The 15,323-nt window shown below is 45.9% G+C and overlaps 1 protein-coding gene across 8 annotated transcripts in view; it reads right to left on the reverse strand.

Moving 5' to 3' along the window:
• IRF2 (interferon regulatory factor 2) overlaps positions 1-15,323 on the reverse strand; it is a 42,229-nt gene that overhangs the window by 17,238 nt on the left and 9,668 nt on the right. For 2 of the 8 annotated variants that reach the window (XM_028744636.2, XM_077934229.1), the window contains one exon: positions 7,915-8,000. The exons of 3 other annotated variants lie outside the window; for them this stretch is intronic. In XM_028744636.2, coding sequence (XP_028600469.2) covers positions 7,915-7,965 — 51 coding nt within the window. In that variant the 5' untranslated portion in view covers positions 7,966-8,000. Of the gene's footprint in view, positions 1-7,914; positions 8,001-8,848; positions 9,053-14,701; positions 14,823-15,323 lie in introns of all 8 variants that reach the window. 3 more of the 8 variants (XM_077934230.1, XM_077934231.1, XM_077934234.1) reach the window with 3 other exon arrangements.

Here is a 15,323-nt window from a genome sequence, read left to right on the forward strand (position 1 = left end):
TGCTGGCCACATGACCCGGAAGCTGTATGCAGGCTCCCTCGGCCAATAAAGCGAGATGAGCGCCGCAACCCCAGAGTCAGCCACGACTGGACCTAATGGTCAGGGGTCCCTATACCTTTAAACATCACAATATACCAATATATCATGATGTCTGAAATAAGGATGCAACTATGTAGAGGCACTGGCTGGCTTCACACTTTTTCCTGCATCATAATCGGCCCCTGCTCTTTTGATTTTCTGCCCTCTGCATGAAGCAGGGGAGAGCCGAGCTGGCAGAGTTAACAGGGGCTGCAGGAAACGAGAGACACATTGACTGGCTTCACTGTTTCCCCCAAATTGTGATTTTGGCATAGCGCATGCACAATGATTTGCACTATATTGCCAGGTCAAAAATTATGAAACCAATCTCACAATATGGACTTCAGACAGATTTTGGACGATATATTGATATATTGCCCAGCCCTACGTCATACAGAGGAACTGCTCAGTGGCAAGAAGCCATACTGGAATTTAGAGGCTCTACAATTTGAGACGGGTCCTTTATACTCAAGCATCCATTGCTTTTTCAAGCACCTTTAGGACAGTATACCTGTAACTTGAGAAACACCCTGCATACATGCAAATATATTAGCAAGAGGATTAAGTGAGTTGTGTAAAAAAAGAAATAGATGCAATCGTTATCCTCTGCAGCCAGGAGCCATTCAGTTTCTTCCTGTTGAACGAAGGAAGCGACGTGGAATTATATACAAAAGCCTTTTGGCACCTTCGTGGCAGAATTCTTGTCACAAAATAAACAACGTGCTGACGTAAGTGAACAAAACAGACTAGCCTTCTATGAGCAGGTGCTTTCAAGTAAGCCAGGGATCATCGACATTTTTAGGACTCTGGGCACATCTGGATTTTTGAACAAGTGTTTTGTGGGTGCTCAACCCCCTCCTCCCCTGGATCAGCCCCACACAACAGAAAGACACACAGAGAGAAAGTGTGTGCATACAATTGTTGCTTTCCCAAGTGATCCGTGTTTTTTTTAATAAAAAGTCAGATCCTTTAGCATTAATCTGAGCACATAGGGCAAAAAGAGGAAGTAGGAAAGACCATACGTCTTCTAAACTCCTCCTCCAGCTCTATATACTTTTCAAGGGAGAAAATGGCAACCATCCTTATGACCAAGGGACCAGTGGGTGGGTGGGTTCAGAGGCCACCAAGGAAAGACCTCAAGGGTGCCAAGTGTAAACCCATGTGCTGCATTGGCATGGCTGCCACCACTGCACCCCCCCCAAAAGGAGAGAAAGCCCTTATGTTAGACACTGTACCCTCCTCCAAATTCCAGGATCCTGCGGCCGCCGGATCTGTCTCCCTCCGCAGGAGCCTATCAGCTGTGGCACAACACTGCGGCCACCACCTTCTCTATGCTTTGGCAAGATTCCTTCCATTATCACGGCACACACCTGACGATGTGCGAGGATCTCTGCACATTCACCCCCAGAACAGATGGTGTGGTGGGCAGAAGATATAGTTAGGTTCAGGGAGGGAGGTCGAGCTCAAAAGGTCTGTGTTGGGCATATAGATATCCTCTCAAACCCTGGCCAAACAAACAAAACAAAGGCAAAGGTGAGAATTTCAAACAACTAGCTCTGATTTAGCCACCTTGCAAGCAATTGCAAGTTAGTGGGTGAGGCATAAATGCAACTGAGGTGCTATCAGGCTACAGCTCAGTCCCACACAGTTGTTTTTTTAAACAAAAGGATGCCCATGTATCCTACTTACTCTGACCCGGGTGCCTGGCTCTGGGGACAGTCACGGCAGCCCCTCTACGCATGCTGGGAAGATCCCCACCAAAGCCGAGAGTTTACACTGGATCTTTTTGGGTGGTGCCACCGGACTGGTCAAGTTCTCTCCACCCTCAACCCCAAGCAGCCCTCAAACTGTGGTGACTCATTTACACAGGCCCAAAGAACCAAGGGTGGGGGAAACTGGCTTTGGAGAACATAGACCTCAAGACAAGATCTCCCTGCCTCAAATCCATGGACCATTATATTGCTTTAAAGGATTGTGTGGGACAGAACTGCTGAAGAAGAGCTTGGGAGGTCCTGGTATGCAGAAACACACTCCAGTACTATCCCTGGGGCATGATTTCTACATGCAAGGTACCTATTTCACTGACAGGTGGAGGGAAGATTCCATGTATGCTACATTGAGCCTTGGAGGAAGCAGACTATAAAAATGGTAATAACTGATTAGATAAGGGGTCTTCAAACTTTTTAAACAGGGGGCCAGTTCACTGTCCCTCAGACAATGTCAGGGGCCAGCCGGGAAGTTTTGCAGAGTGGGCTGCTGCGCTCGCGGGAGCTGGGTGCCTCGGAAGCCGGAAGCCTGCAGGAGCTGGCCGAGAGCGGCGCACACTGCCTGGTACATCTCTTCAAGGAGCACAGAGACGGAGACAAGGACAAGCTGGTGCCTCACCTGCAGCTGCCGCCCCATGCGGGTGTTTCCGCCCCTTTGTCCTCCTGCTCCCTGGAGGTGAAGGCCGCCGCCTGGGCCACTTCACTGCCAGCCTCATCGCCCTCCACCATCACGTCGGCCGCCAATGGGAGTGCAGCGGTGGTGGCCCAGCCAAGCCCTAGCCTGGGCCTGCTGTCCTCCTCCAGGAACGCCGCTGCCGCTCCCGTCACGGGGACGCAGAGTGGCAGCAGCCACAGGAGCACCAGGGCGGCGGCGGCTCTGCCAATCAAACACCATGTGCAGCGTTTGATTGGCAGAGACGCCCCTGCACCACGCTGAGGTAAACAGCGGTGGGTTCTTAAATGGCTGGGTGGGCTGGATTTAGAACCCTGGCAGGCCTGATCCAGCCAGGGGGCCGTGGTTTGCCGACCCCTAGATTAGATTCTTTTTGCCCACATGGATCCCCAACTGTTTTCCCTACAGGTCCCAAAGTATTCAGATGTATTCTACTTCATAGTGAGGCTGGTGCCTGGTTCCTCAAGTGGCACACATGTACTATGTACCGTATTTTTCCATGTATAACATGCCCCTGTGTATAAGATGCCCCCTCTTTTTGGAGACTCAAAAATGAGAAAATGGGGGGAGATTGCCCACAGCTGCTGAGCTTTTTCGGGGGGGGGGGGTTACCCAGACTTGTTGGGTTGGGGGGAGAATCACTCAACCGCAAGACTGCCAAAACCAATCGCATGCACATCAACAAAGCCACCAACTGTCTGCACGCTCAATGAATGCAAGCGCCAATAGCCCACCCAATTAATGCATCAGTCAATAGCCAGCGGACCTTGACGCACCCACCAATCACCCGCTAAAACACCGCTGACAATCACACACCACACCCTACAGAATACAGTATGAAAACAGACCTCCATTAACTTACGTATCTCGTTCAATCTGTAGTTTACACTGGAGCCTTTCCTCCAATGACTTAGCAAACAAACTTCACCAAACAAACAAAAGCACATGAATGAAACAACAGAGGACACATATATAAGCACATAAGGGAGTGTGGCTTTAAAATAAATTGTTCACAATTGTACAGTCTGAAATAGTTCTTCTCCTAAACGGAGCATATCTATATGGCAAAACCTAAGTATCATGTTTATTTCTTCTAATCTCTATGAAGCAAGACCCACACACTTTGTTTATTCTTTTATCTCTCCACAGGATCAAACAGTCCATGCTTCAGAAAGTCTGGCTCTAGCATAAAGATTATTTGTACAAATCAGCAGAATCAAATGGCAAGAGGATAGCTGCATTGCAGCATAAAGTCATGCTGGAGTACCTTAAAAACTGGAAGCTTTTCTGGACCTGAGCATACTTTGCCAGACAGAATAAGTGCTATGCTCTTTTAACAAACGTATATTAGGGGTGTGCACTGGCTTGGGTCGAGGCCTAAGCCGAAGTGGGCATATTTGGAGGGCCTTGGACAGGTTGGGTACACACCAGGGCTGGGCAATATCTGGTTTTCAACATCGTGATATAGCAGCAGCTAAATGCCACGATATGATGATAATATCACAATGTCTGGAATGTATCTCGGCTGCTTCTTTCTCCCCTCAGCTGAGTGGAGCCGCTCCGGCTCAGGTGAGCTGGAGCTGGAGGGTCAGGGGGCTTCCTCAAAGGCGCAGGCAGCCTCCATCTGCTTGCCTGCCTCCACCTCTGCTGTCTACAGGCAATTTGAACTGGGAATACATCATGGCTCCCCGGCCACCACAATGTATTGCCAGCTCAAAATGTCTGAAACCGGTATTGCGATCTGAATGCCATACAGCAGGAGTCAGCAAACTTTTTCAGCAGGGGGCCGGCCCATTGTCCCTCAGACCTTGTGGGGGGCTGGACTATATTTTGAAGGGGGGGAAATGAACGAATTCCTATGCCCCACAAATAACCCAGAGATGCATTTTAAATAAAAAGACACATTCTACTCATGTAAAGGGACATGGGTGGCCCTGTGGGTTAAACCACAGAGCCTAGGGCTTGCCGATTAGAAGGTTGGCAGTTCGAATCCCCGTGACGGGGTGAGCTCCCGTTGCTCGGTCCCTGCTCCTGCCAACCTAGCAGTTCGAAAGCAAGCACATCAAAGTGTAAGTAGATAAATAGGTACCGCTCCGACGGGAAGGTAAACGGCATTTCCATGTGCTGCTCTAGTTCACCACGAGTGGCTTAGTCATGACCCAGAAGCTGTACGCCAGCTCCCTCGGCCAATAAAGCGAGATGAGCTCCGCAACCCCAGAGTCGGCTACAATTGGACCTAATGGTCTGGGGCCCCTTTACCTTTACCTTACTCATGTCAAAACACCAGGCAGGCCCCACAAATAACCCAAAGATGCATTTTAAATAAAATGACACATTCTACTCATGTAAAAACATGCTGATTCCCAGAGCGTCGGCGGGACAGATTTAGAAGGCGACTGGGCCAGATCCAGCCCTCGGGCCTTAGTTTGCCTACCCATGCCATATAGGTTTCAGACAATTTACTGATATATTGCCAGGCTATAGTACCCAGACACGTTATCACTGGAAGTCAAATTGGATCGGCCTTGAGCAACAGGAGGCTGCTAGGGAGTCAGGCATTGGGCAGGAAGGAGGAGGAGCAAGCAATGTGTGAAAAAGGCCAAGTCTTACCAGACAGGCACTGACATCTTTCTGGCAGAAGGCAGGCCCAAGACACGACTCTCCTCTCTGCCAGATGCCCTGCCCCACAGGATCCTTGTCTCCACTCAACAGTGGAAGGATCAGTCTTGTGGGGTGCAGCGCTGCTTCACAAACCACTTTCCTGCAGGAGAGCATTTGATGTTGGATAGATATTATAAGTTGGAGAAAGGATATTACCTTCTGGCAGATCTGCGACCATTCATGTGCTATAAAAGTCCGTAAAATCAGTTGGGACTGATTTTATATCTGGAATTGCTCTATCCCTGTGTCATCCACAAAGTTTTCATCAAACTGCTCTGAACAATTCAAGTAAACCTTAAGGTCAACTTTGCTGGCTAGCAACTCTTATGACATACAGAAAGTGCAACTTCTGGGGCTGAGCATGTTGTCAGAAATGGAAACAACACAGAAATTGAAACTGGTGTAGAGAAGAAATTAGAAATGAAACTGGACCTGGTATTTCGCTTATGTTAGTTTCAATTTCTGTCAGCAGCTGGAAAAATGTTATAAGTAGAAACACTGCAGTAACAACATCTATCTATATCCACTCTCCATGATAACGTAGTAAGTTTTGCCATCTTACGAGCTAGCCTCTAAGTTTTGTAGCCATTTTCACGCCATATGCCCTTACCTTAAAGTACCTGATATCTTCAGGTAGATGGGCAAACTGTAAAACTATGCTAGTGTGTGAGAGTCACAACTGGTAAAAGATATACTAGGCCAGATCAGGCCCTTTAAAACAAGGATTTGTGGGACTGGCACCACACTTTAAGCCAGTGGTGATGGCCAAACCTGGCCCTCCAGCAGTTTTGGGACTACAATTCCCATCACCCCTGACCACTGGTCCTGTTAGCTAGGGATGATGGGAGCTGTAGTCCCAAAACAGCTGGAGGGCCAAGTTTGGCCATCACTGCTTTGAGCTAATTGGTGCAGCATACTAGCACATACTTATATCAGGTTCTTGCATTGCAAAAGGGTTCCAAGCCACATGCCCCTATTGCCCCTGTGAACACATTGCCATGGAAAGCAGTGTGCAATGAAAGCCCTCTGTAGCTTCCTGGTAAGAACTCACACCCATGACTGTGGCAGCAAATTCTTCACCATCCCAGTAACAGGAATCGCTGTCAGGGCAGAAGCAGCAGCTTATTCAAAGAAGGATCAGTTTACACAATGCAGTGTTTCTGTATTAACCTGTAGTATCCTCTCTCCCTGAACAGGCAGGTGCTGTTTACAGAAGAGCTCTGCCGCACAAGAGTTTCCTTCACAGGAATCAAATGAAGCAGATAAGCTCTCTGTTCCTCAACCCCAAGCAGGGAAAACCCCACTTCCTCCTGGAGAAGACTTCCATAAGCTACTTTTAAGTGGGCCCCAATGAGCCTTGCCAGACTACAGGGCCGGCCCAGTTTCCTCTGGCTTTGCCTGCGATCATGCTGGATTCATGAAACCTAATCTGCCCTGCAGTATACGAACAGAAATTCAGCAGCCAGCAAGCCTTTTACCAGTTCTTCTCTTGGGTTCCGTTTCAAGGTTAGAGCTGTTATATCACAAGATTCCCACCCATCCACTTGCTCCTACTTAATGTTCCCCATTTGATTTTGCCTGGCCAATATCCTAGTTTAGACAGCTGACTCTAGTTGACATGACGAAGGGGCAGGTGCTGGGCCAAAGACCACAGGTGTTGCCAGAAGTCAGGTGAAATAGGAGCTCATAAGCCTCAGTTTCCACTGCTTTCCCTTCACATCTGGGGTACAACTTTTTGCTTAACAGAAAACACTAAATCTACAGCTGTGAAATGTGATTTTCAAAATTAAGCAGCAGCGAGAAACTCAGCCTTCCTCTCCAGATTCACAATCATTTCATAAGTCTGGATATTATCTTGTGTGACCAGATAGAATTGCTCAGATGAATCTGTACTCTAATTATAGGATTCGGGGAACTTGGATCTGTTCAGAAGCTGGAGCTATTCCAGGATGTAAAGCAGCACCAGCCCTATTTTAAGGAACACCAAATACAAGGAAGTTCTGGCCGTTGGATGTACGCTTGACCACGACTCTCCATTACATCCAGTATAAAGAGCACAGTTAAAATATATTGTATGGAAATTTGCATTATTTATCCTAATTGCACACTAAAGAGTATGGGTTTCCAGGTTGAGGAAAGTTATGCCAAGATCTGAATATATGCTTTATGAAGCGTATTTCCAGCACAATGAGCCACGTGCCTAGGCCCCAGAGCAGGAGAGGGGAACCTCTGACCCTCCAGGTGTCACTGAACTACAGCTCCCATCAGCCTCAGCAAGCATGGTCAATGGTGCCCATGGTGGGGCTGTAATTCAGCAACATCTACAGGGCCAATGGTTCCCCACACCTACCCTAGGGCAAGACACTTCTGGGATCATCAGATGGTGGTCATCATGGCCAAAAGTGCCTCATACCTACTTAGGGTGGTACTTTAGTTATGGTCACTCCTAGAATATGATGATCCAGGCACTATTGTAAATTCTATGGTGACCACTAGGTTACCAAAACTGTGCAGAAATGTTAAGTATGTAGTTCAAAATGCAGCCAGTTGTTTAATTATGCAAGTGAGCTGGGGGGGGGGGGTGTCATACCATCCCTTGCTAAGATGGGTGCTTTGGATCCCAACTCATTTCCTGGTGCAGTTATTTCGTTAACACTGTGATCTTGCAAGCTGCCCTAGCAGCCCAGTCTGTTCAGATACAGCAAATAAACCTCCAAAGCTGAGCTCTGCACTTACCTGTCTGTCTCCTGCTTTTGTCCTATCTACGTGATACGTCTCACAGGCCATTTAAGGCTAGAAGGGAGAGATGGAGAAAGAAGCATCTGGGGAGACAATAGAAGTTGGATTATGGTCCACCCCATCCCACTTACATGAGAGTGACCAGTGACAAATGTCGCAGGAAGGAAGGCTACCCCCCCGAACACTTATTTTAGCTGCTAGACTACATTTCTCACCACTTAAAAACTTAGCTAGCAGAGGCATTTAAGCATACTGAGATAACACCCTTGCAGCCTTCATTGTCTTAAGACTTGAAAAAACTGCCTATAAATCTTCTGAGTATATTTTATGGCTGGCTGGCTGGATGCATGCATGCTTCTGAGCTCAGTTGTTCCACACATGGAAAATGCCCCAGCCAGCTGCTTTGAAGCACATTTTGACATTTCCCCCAATGTGGCCTTCATCTAACTTGACGCAGCTGGTGAAGATTGGGGGTGGTGGGAGGAACGGCAACACCCAAGGAAGAGGTCAAAGTGTGCAGAGAGATAAAATATACAACATTTCATATGTTGTCCTAATTCAGACAAGCCTCCAGAGCGCAATTTCCTCATTAAAAGTGGATCACTTTTCTTGCTCTGGCACTCGCATTATTACTACAGAGAAGCTAGGCAGCTGAACGGCACTGTGTTCCTTCATGCACATGCTCTTGGCGCATAAAATAAATTCTAAGTCAGTGCCTGTGTGCATTGTCAAGGAAAGAGAGACTACATGCACTCATTGATTCAAGGTCTTTCTCCAAACCTTGTTTTCTCATTTGAACAAAAATGAAGAGCAGCCTTCTACCACAAACAAAAGACGACTTTCAAAAAAGACCCACCAAAAAACCTAGCAGATGATAAAGAAGAATTCTACATATGTGAAGACCCCCCCAAAGCTTCTTCCCATCAAATACCTCTCAAGAATTTCAGAGCTCTGCAGGTATGCAATCTTTTCCACCAGCGCTAATCCACAATCCTGCAGTGCAGTCACCCCAACTAGCCAGGATCTGCTTAGGTTCAGTGGTGAGCAGATCAAAGCTGGAGCATGGAATAAAGGTTAGCTGATCTGTTCTAGGCAGATATGATGTTAAAAGGTAGGCGATATCCTCAGTTATGCTCTGAAATAAGAGATGACCCTTAAAAATCTAGCTCATCTTCAAGATATGCATACACATCCACCTTAGTTTAACCATGTATATTTTGTGACTGTAAATCACCTGTATACTTAAGTCACGTTCAATGTACAGGGAACTCCTGATTTGCGCAGGGGATGTGTTCTGCGCCATCATGCATGGCAGCAGAGCACGCATAAGCCCACCATGTTATGCCCCTCCCCCTTTTCCAGCCACTTCTAGGTCACCAAGAGGCACACATGCGTGGTCACGCGTAAACTGGACATGCATTTATCGGCCACTGCTTGTATTATAAAAGAAAGGTATGAACTTTGACCCGACTTCCTTAGTAAATTATATGGCTATCATATGGCGCTTCCTAAATGTGCATTTAAGGCGGCATGGGAGGAAAAAATTAAATTAAAACCATCCACCTAATCTTGAGCCACAGAACCAAGAAAGAAAAACACAATCTTTTTGCCTTCGAAAAAGTGACTCATCATTACTGACTCTGCATAGTGCAATCCTAATTTTCCCAGGAAATGTAGCTCCTCAGTTATTTCCATGCTTGTACAGGTTCTACCCAAAAGTTACATGAGAAACAACTTTGTTATTGGAGAGCCAAGGTAAAACAGTCCAGCCATCACTGGGCCCAGTGCTTTTTTGTTTTCAGGGGGTACTCAAGGGTACACAGTACTGGCACCTCTCTTTTGTTGTTGTTCACAAGTGCGGCACTCAGTGCTTTTTTCTGGGGCAACGCAGGGGTACGCATACCCCTAAACATTTTGTGAATCTAGGTTTGGCCTCTTTGAGGGGCAGTATTTCAATATGAGTAGGAAAATCAGAGTACCCCTAAACATTTTTTTAGAAAAAAAAAAAGCACTGGTGGCACTTACTGTAACAACTTCACGGGCCCCTGGCCGATGAACTTTGTGCCTTCAAAGTGACATGTATGTATTACTCCATAATAAACCACGTCTCTTGTGCATTATTGCCAGACCAGTACAGTCTATGAGGGAGGAGAGTAAAAGCAGCAGAATGCAAACCAGCAGTTGCCTATCTATCACATAGACACTGCAGTGGGGTATCTGTGGCCCTCCAGATAGTGTTAGACTGAGCCTCAGTGAGGACGGTGAATGGTAAGGGATGATAAGAGGTGTAGTCAGGCAACATCTGGAGGGCCACAAGTTCCGCTCCCTCATCTAACCACTTTCTTACTGCTTCCAAAGGTAGCAAAAGGAATTTGTACTTGAAGACATACCGTATTTTTCGCCCTATAGGACGCACTTTTTCCCCTCCAAAAATGAAGGGGAAATGCGTGTGCGTCCTATGGGGCGAATGCAGGCTTTCGCTGAAGCCTGGAGAGTGAGAGGGGTCGGTGCGCAGAGGGGTCCAGGCTTCAGGAAGCTATCCGCAAGCCTTGGGAGCCCGCAGGAGTTCCCGCCGGGCTCCCACGGCTTGCGGATAGCAGCCTGCATCCCGAAGCCTGGGGCTCGCTGAGCTCAGTGCGCCCCAGGCTTCGGGCTTTGCGCAGCTCTCCGCAAGCCGTGGGAGCCCTCCCACGGCTTGCGGAGAGCTGCCTGCATCCCAAAGCCTGAGGTGCGCTGAGCTCAGTGCGCCCTGGGCTTCGGGCAGATATCCGCAAGCCTGGGGAGACCGGCGCGACTTCCCGCCGGGCTCCCTAGGCTTGCGGATAGCAGCCTGTTCTGGGGGCTGGGGTCAGGGGAAGCTCGGGCTTCCCCCGCGCCTGGGGGGGAAATAAATTTTTTCCCTTTTATTTCCCCCCCAAAAAACTAGGTGCGCCCTATGGGCCAGTGCGCCCTATGGGGCGAAAAAAACAGTAAATGAACCCACCAAGAATACATCTAACGATGACTGAGAAAGTAGACGATAAGGTCATAGGCAGTTACTAGGAAACTTTAGCTAATCCTCTAGTGAATGGCAGGCTATATTTCACATTAACTCTGTGATAGGATACATGAAAGAAATGAGAGCTCCCTAAACCAAACAAATTACATTGCACCTATTACTGCATTTGTTAACTAGGGGCTGTGTCCCTGCTCCCTCTGCTCACCAATCACTCGGCCATTTCCTCCACATTAACCCCCTTGAACTTCCCTTCCCACCTCATGTGACTTCTAAGATCACTTTTCACCTTCCTAAGCCCATTTCTGAAGCCACGTTTCTCTTTTCTGCAGCCCCACTTGCACCCAAACCAACTCACAGTAACCTTCTGCATATTCCTCCTCCCGCAAACTGCAACTTCTAAGCACCCTGTGTCCCTACATCCTTGCTTTTATTCAAACCTCGGCTGTTGTTTAAAATGGCCTCCATCCCTGATGCCGCTGTTCTAAAGCACCACTTCCCCCCTCTCAGTGTCTCCCCTTTCTCACTCCCATGCCATGACCCTGTTGTCGTGCACCCTGCCTTCTCTCACTTCCCCAGCCCAGACTTCATGCAAATCCAGGATTGTGATGAGGCACTACAAATCCTTCAATGAAAAGAGCTGTCTGATGACAGCCTTATGTTTATATGTATATAGGAGATAAGAGTGCTCCTTTCTTTTATGAACTCCTGCAAGGCCCTGGGGTATTGGGGAAATTTGGAAGCCAAAACTGCACAGAAGAAAAATTGCTGCTTACACTTACAACAGAATTAAATATTAATTCTTGTATTAGAAGTTTATATCACAAAGGATACTTTTAATAGGTATCACTTAAATCGTGTGTACTGAAAGCAGGAAGAATTAAAATAAATGGGCCCAATTCTGTAAATTCACATGATGGTTTTCAGAGATTTATCTGGTAGCACATTCATTTTTTTTCAGGAGACTATCATACTGACTCTCTCACCTTCAACAAACAAGAGCAGTTTTCAAGCCAGTCCAAAATTCAAAGCAACGCATTTGAATTTTGCATATGCAGTCATGGCAAAAGGAAAAACAAAACAAAACACTGATACTTTTATTGTTTATGGGCTCTTTTCTGATAGCTGCATGTTACAAAATGATTTGTACTTGGGTTACAGAATGCACTCATATGTCAATTAGGAAAAGTATGCTAATATTTCAAGCACAGCTTCTCCCTTTAGAATACACAGAAGTTGAGGCTAAGAACAAATCAGTTCTTAAAAACACCATTTCATTAACCTCCTTTTAAGTGGTATTATAAAAGGACAGGGGGTATGTTTTCATTTCTGAGTAGAAATCAGAAAAAAGACACCAAATGTTTTAGTGTGGAACGTGCCTGAGCACAAGATTTCAAGTATCTGGGGTACAAGCTTCACAATCACAAGGTGTACTTGCTATTCATAGTAATCTTTGTTTTTGTAAAACTGTTCTTTGTAATCATGAGCAACGTCTATTTGCTCAGTGCAATAAAGGTATGTGATATTTGATTAAAGAGTTTGTTTTATTACCTGGGCGGGGTTGTTCTAGCTGTTCATAAAAAACCGCTCCTATTTTGTAACCCTCCAGTTCTCAGCATGATTAACCCATGGCTTTGGGGTACAGACATTCCCACCTACAGATCACCTGTGCCTAGACAGATGACTGGAAATAAAGATGATCTCTTTAGAAAGTGAAGTTCCCCACCCCTATCCCTCTCTTCACCTTTAAGGACTTGGAAATTTCCCAAGCACAAGACTTTCCAAATTGGGCATTTTGACATTTGCTTGTACTTGCTCATTTGTGCTTTGTTTCTGTCACTCAAGCCCTGCTGTAACGTTGAGTTGCAAAGGTGAACACTCTGAACCACATCCAAAGGATAATGAAAACATTTTTTTGCAATTGCAAATAATAACAACAACAATAACATAATTAGCAAGAAATTACCATTACTTGGCTATTGCAAAAGCAGTGCCTGCCACTGTAGTACTGAACCCCTGGCTGTTTGTGCAAACTTTCTTATGAGTTTTATTTTCTGTGTGCCATGTGTGAATTACTTTTTGGTTGCTGGTTTTAGGTTTACATAAATGAAGCAGTAATACTCGGTCACATGTGCCAGGGGATAGGTATGATATTCAGTGCCTTTAACTATTACAGAATGAGGCTATTCCCCCCTCCCTTAAAGATGCTCAAAAATTTACACGGCATGCCACAAACCAGGTATGGGGAACCTTTTGTCCTCCAGATGTTGAACTACTATCCCCACCTGCTCCAGGAAGCAAGGCCAAAGATTATGGAAATTGTAGTTTAGGAACATCAGGAAGGCCAAAGGTTTCCCACACCTGCTATAAATGATTTAGTTTGGAGTTCTTGCACACATATAGTAACTTATAGTCAATGCGCAATGTATTAATGTACTGGAGAGCTATGGCTTAATTTCTGTTGGAGCATGATTATACAGCTTAATCTACCAGTGCATCTGCCTGTAACACAAGGGTAATAGCCTCACTAGTTGCACATCATGAGAACATAAGAGTCTGCTGGATCAGAGCAATGGCCCATCTTACAATGTTTGAAATTAGTCAAGTGCCAGGCACATTCTGCAACAGACAACTAGCCTTTTACAAGGAAGCTCAGCATCTCCATCTGGCTGGGATGCCTCACCAGGTCAGCTGATCTGTGGGGCACATGGAGTTATACTAGAGTAGGCTGCTTGCAATTACAGACTGGTGATTTTTATTTTTTATTTTAAGAAGTATTACAATGGGGAACTTAACTGCGCAACTGTCACACATATGGCAAAGGGAAAAGTTCAGTCTCATACATTACAAAATTAATCCTTTTTGCAACCTGCCAAGGGGGATTTTGCCTGACGAGGTGCGCTGGACTTCCCCATGACTAAGCAGCTTCTCTATGAATGCAGCTTGTTCTACTGTTACAAATATTTGTGTTATGCTTTGGGTTTCATCAGTGGAGATTTCTGCATGCGCTGACTGTAGGAATCAGGAGCTATGCTAGTGTCCCTTGGTGTGAGTAGGCATGTGACTGGTAGCCACACACTCTTTGAGATCTGTTGCCCTTAGACATAATACCCACCCTTCTGAGTACTGTTAATCACAAATGTAGCATTCTGAGAAGGCAGAATGCCTTGCAATCTTCATTTCTTTAAAATGCCAATTCAACTTTATGAGACAGACCAGTCGTAACACCAACCTGACGGGTGACAAAACAAAACAAAAGGAACTACTTGCTCCCCATTGTGATCTTAGAACCATACCAACGTGTGAGTAAAACAAATTTTTTAACTAGGGGTGGCAAGCCCTGGAAAAGCTTCCCTGTGCAATTCTTTCTGCCCCACCAGGAAGCCACCAATTTTAGAACTGGAAGTAGAAAAAAGTACAGCAGACATAGTGCAGGGTCTTTTTCTATTTTTTCCATTATTTACTTATTAAACTTGTATACCGCCCTTCACCCGTAGATTTCAGGGCAGTTCTTTACCTAGCTCAGCATTCTGATGAGGATGCCACTTGCTCCCGTATTTGATGCACAGATATTTGTGGAGGTGCTGTGTGCCCTATGTATGTGTAGACGTGTCATAAATTTGGAAGTAGAATAAACTAACAGTGTTTCTCAAAATCCCTGCTGCTGCCCCCACCTTCAAATATCACTCGAAAAATTACTGGGGTCTCAGTGGACCACTTAGTAAACTTTTTTTCCTTCTAAAAATCAAAGCACATGCCTAATTTATGTTTTAGTAACCATACCCTTACCTTTCTAATGCGATGGATGTCTCTGCTTTTGTAAGCAAAGCTCTGTGAAGTCACTCAGTCATCTCACTTTCAAGTTTGGTCACTGGAGTCATCGCTGTCACTGTCTTCATTATCTTTAGTACTGTTTATTTTAAGAGTTTTATAGGTTGGACATTTAATTTTTTTAAAAAAAATTGCTGTTTATTTATATTATCAGTATATGTGTATTGAATTGTTTTGTTTTGGGGCCCTTGGCTCTTTGTTGATTTAAGAGTATTTGGCTCCTTATTTTTATAAACCACTTTTGGATATTTTATATAAAGTGGTCCATACATGATTAAATAAACTTCTTGGATTTCTTTCAACATTCTGTTTTCAACCACCAATCAATTATTTATGGTCGACGACTATCCTGCCTACTGCTCTGACAACTAGGCCTCACCTGCACTGTGTTTAAGGCGGTCATTGGAATCTCTCTGTCTCGAGAGACAATGGAGTGTGCCTCTGAGGGTGAAGCCAAATTGCTGCACTGGCAGCAGCCAAATGACATTCCTGGGGCGCAAGCCTGGGCAGCGTGTATGGAGGTCCTGGGCTACCCAGATAAGAAGACCTCCTCTCGGCCTCAGAGCATTAGACACCAGCT

The sequence above is a fragment of the Podarcis muralis genome, chromosome 9 (genome assembly GCF_964188315.1).
Source record: "Podarcis muralis chromosome 9, rPodMur119.hap1.1, whole genome shotgun sequence".
In the NCBI taxonomy this organism is placed as follows: Eukaryota; Metazoa; Chordata; class Lepidosauria; order Squamata; family Lacertidae; genus Podarcis; species Podarcis muralis.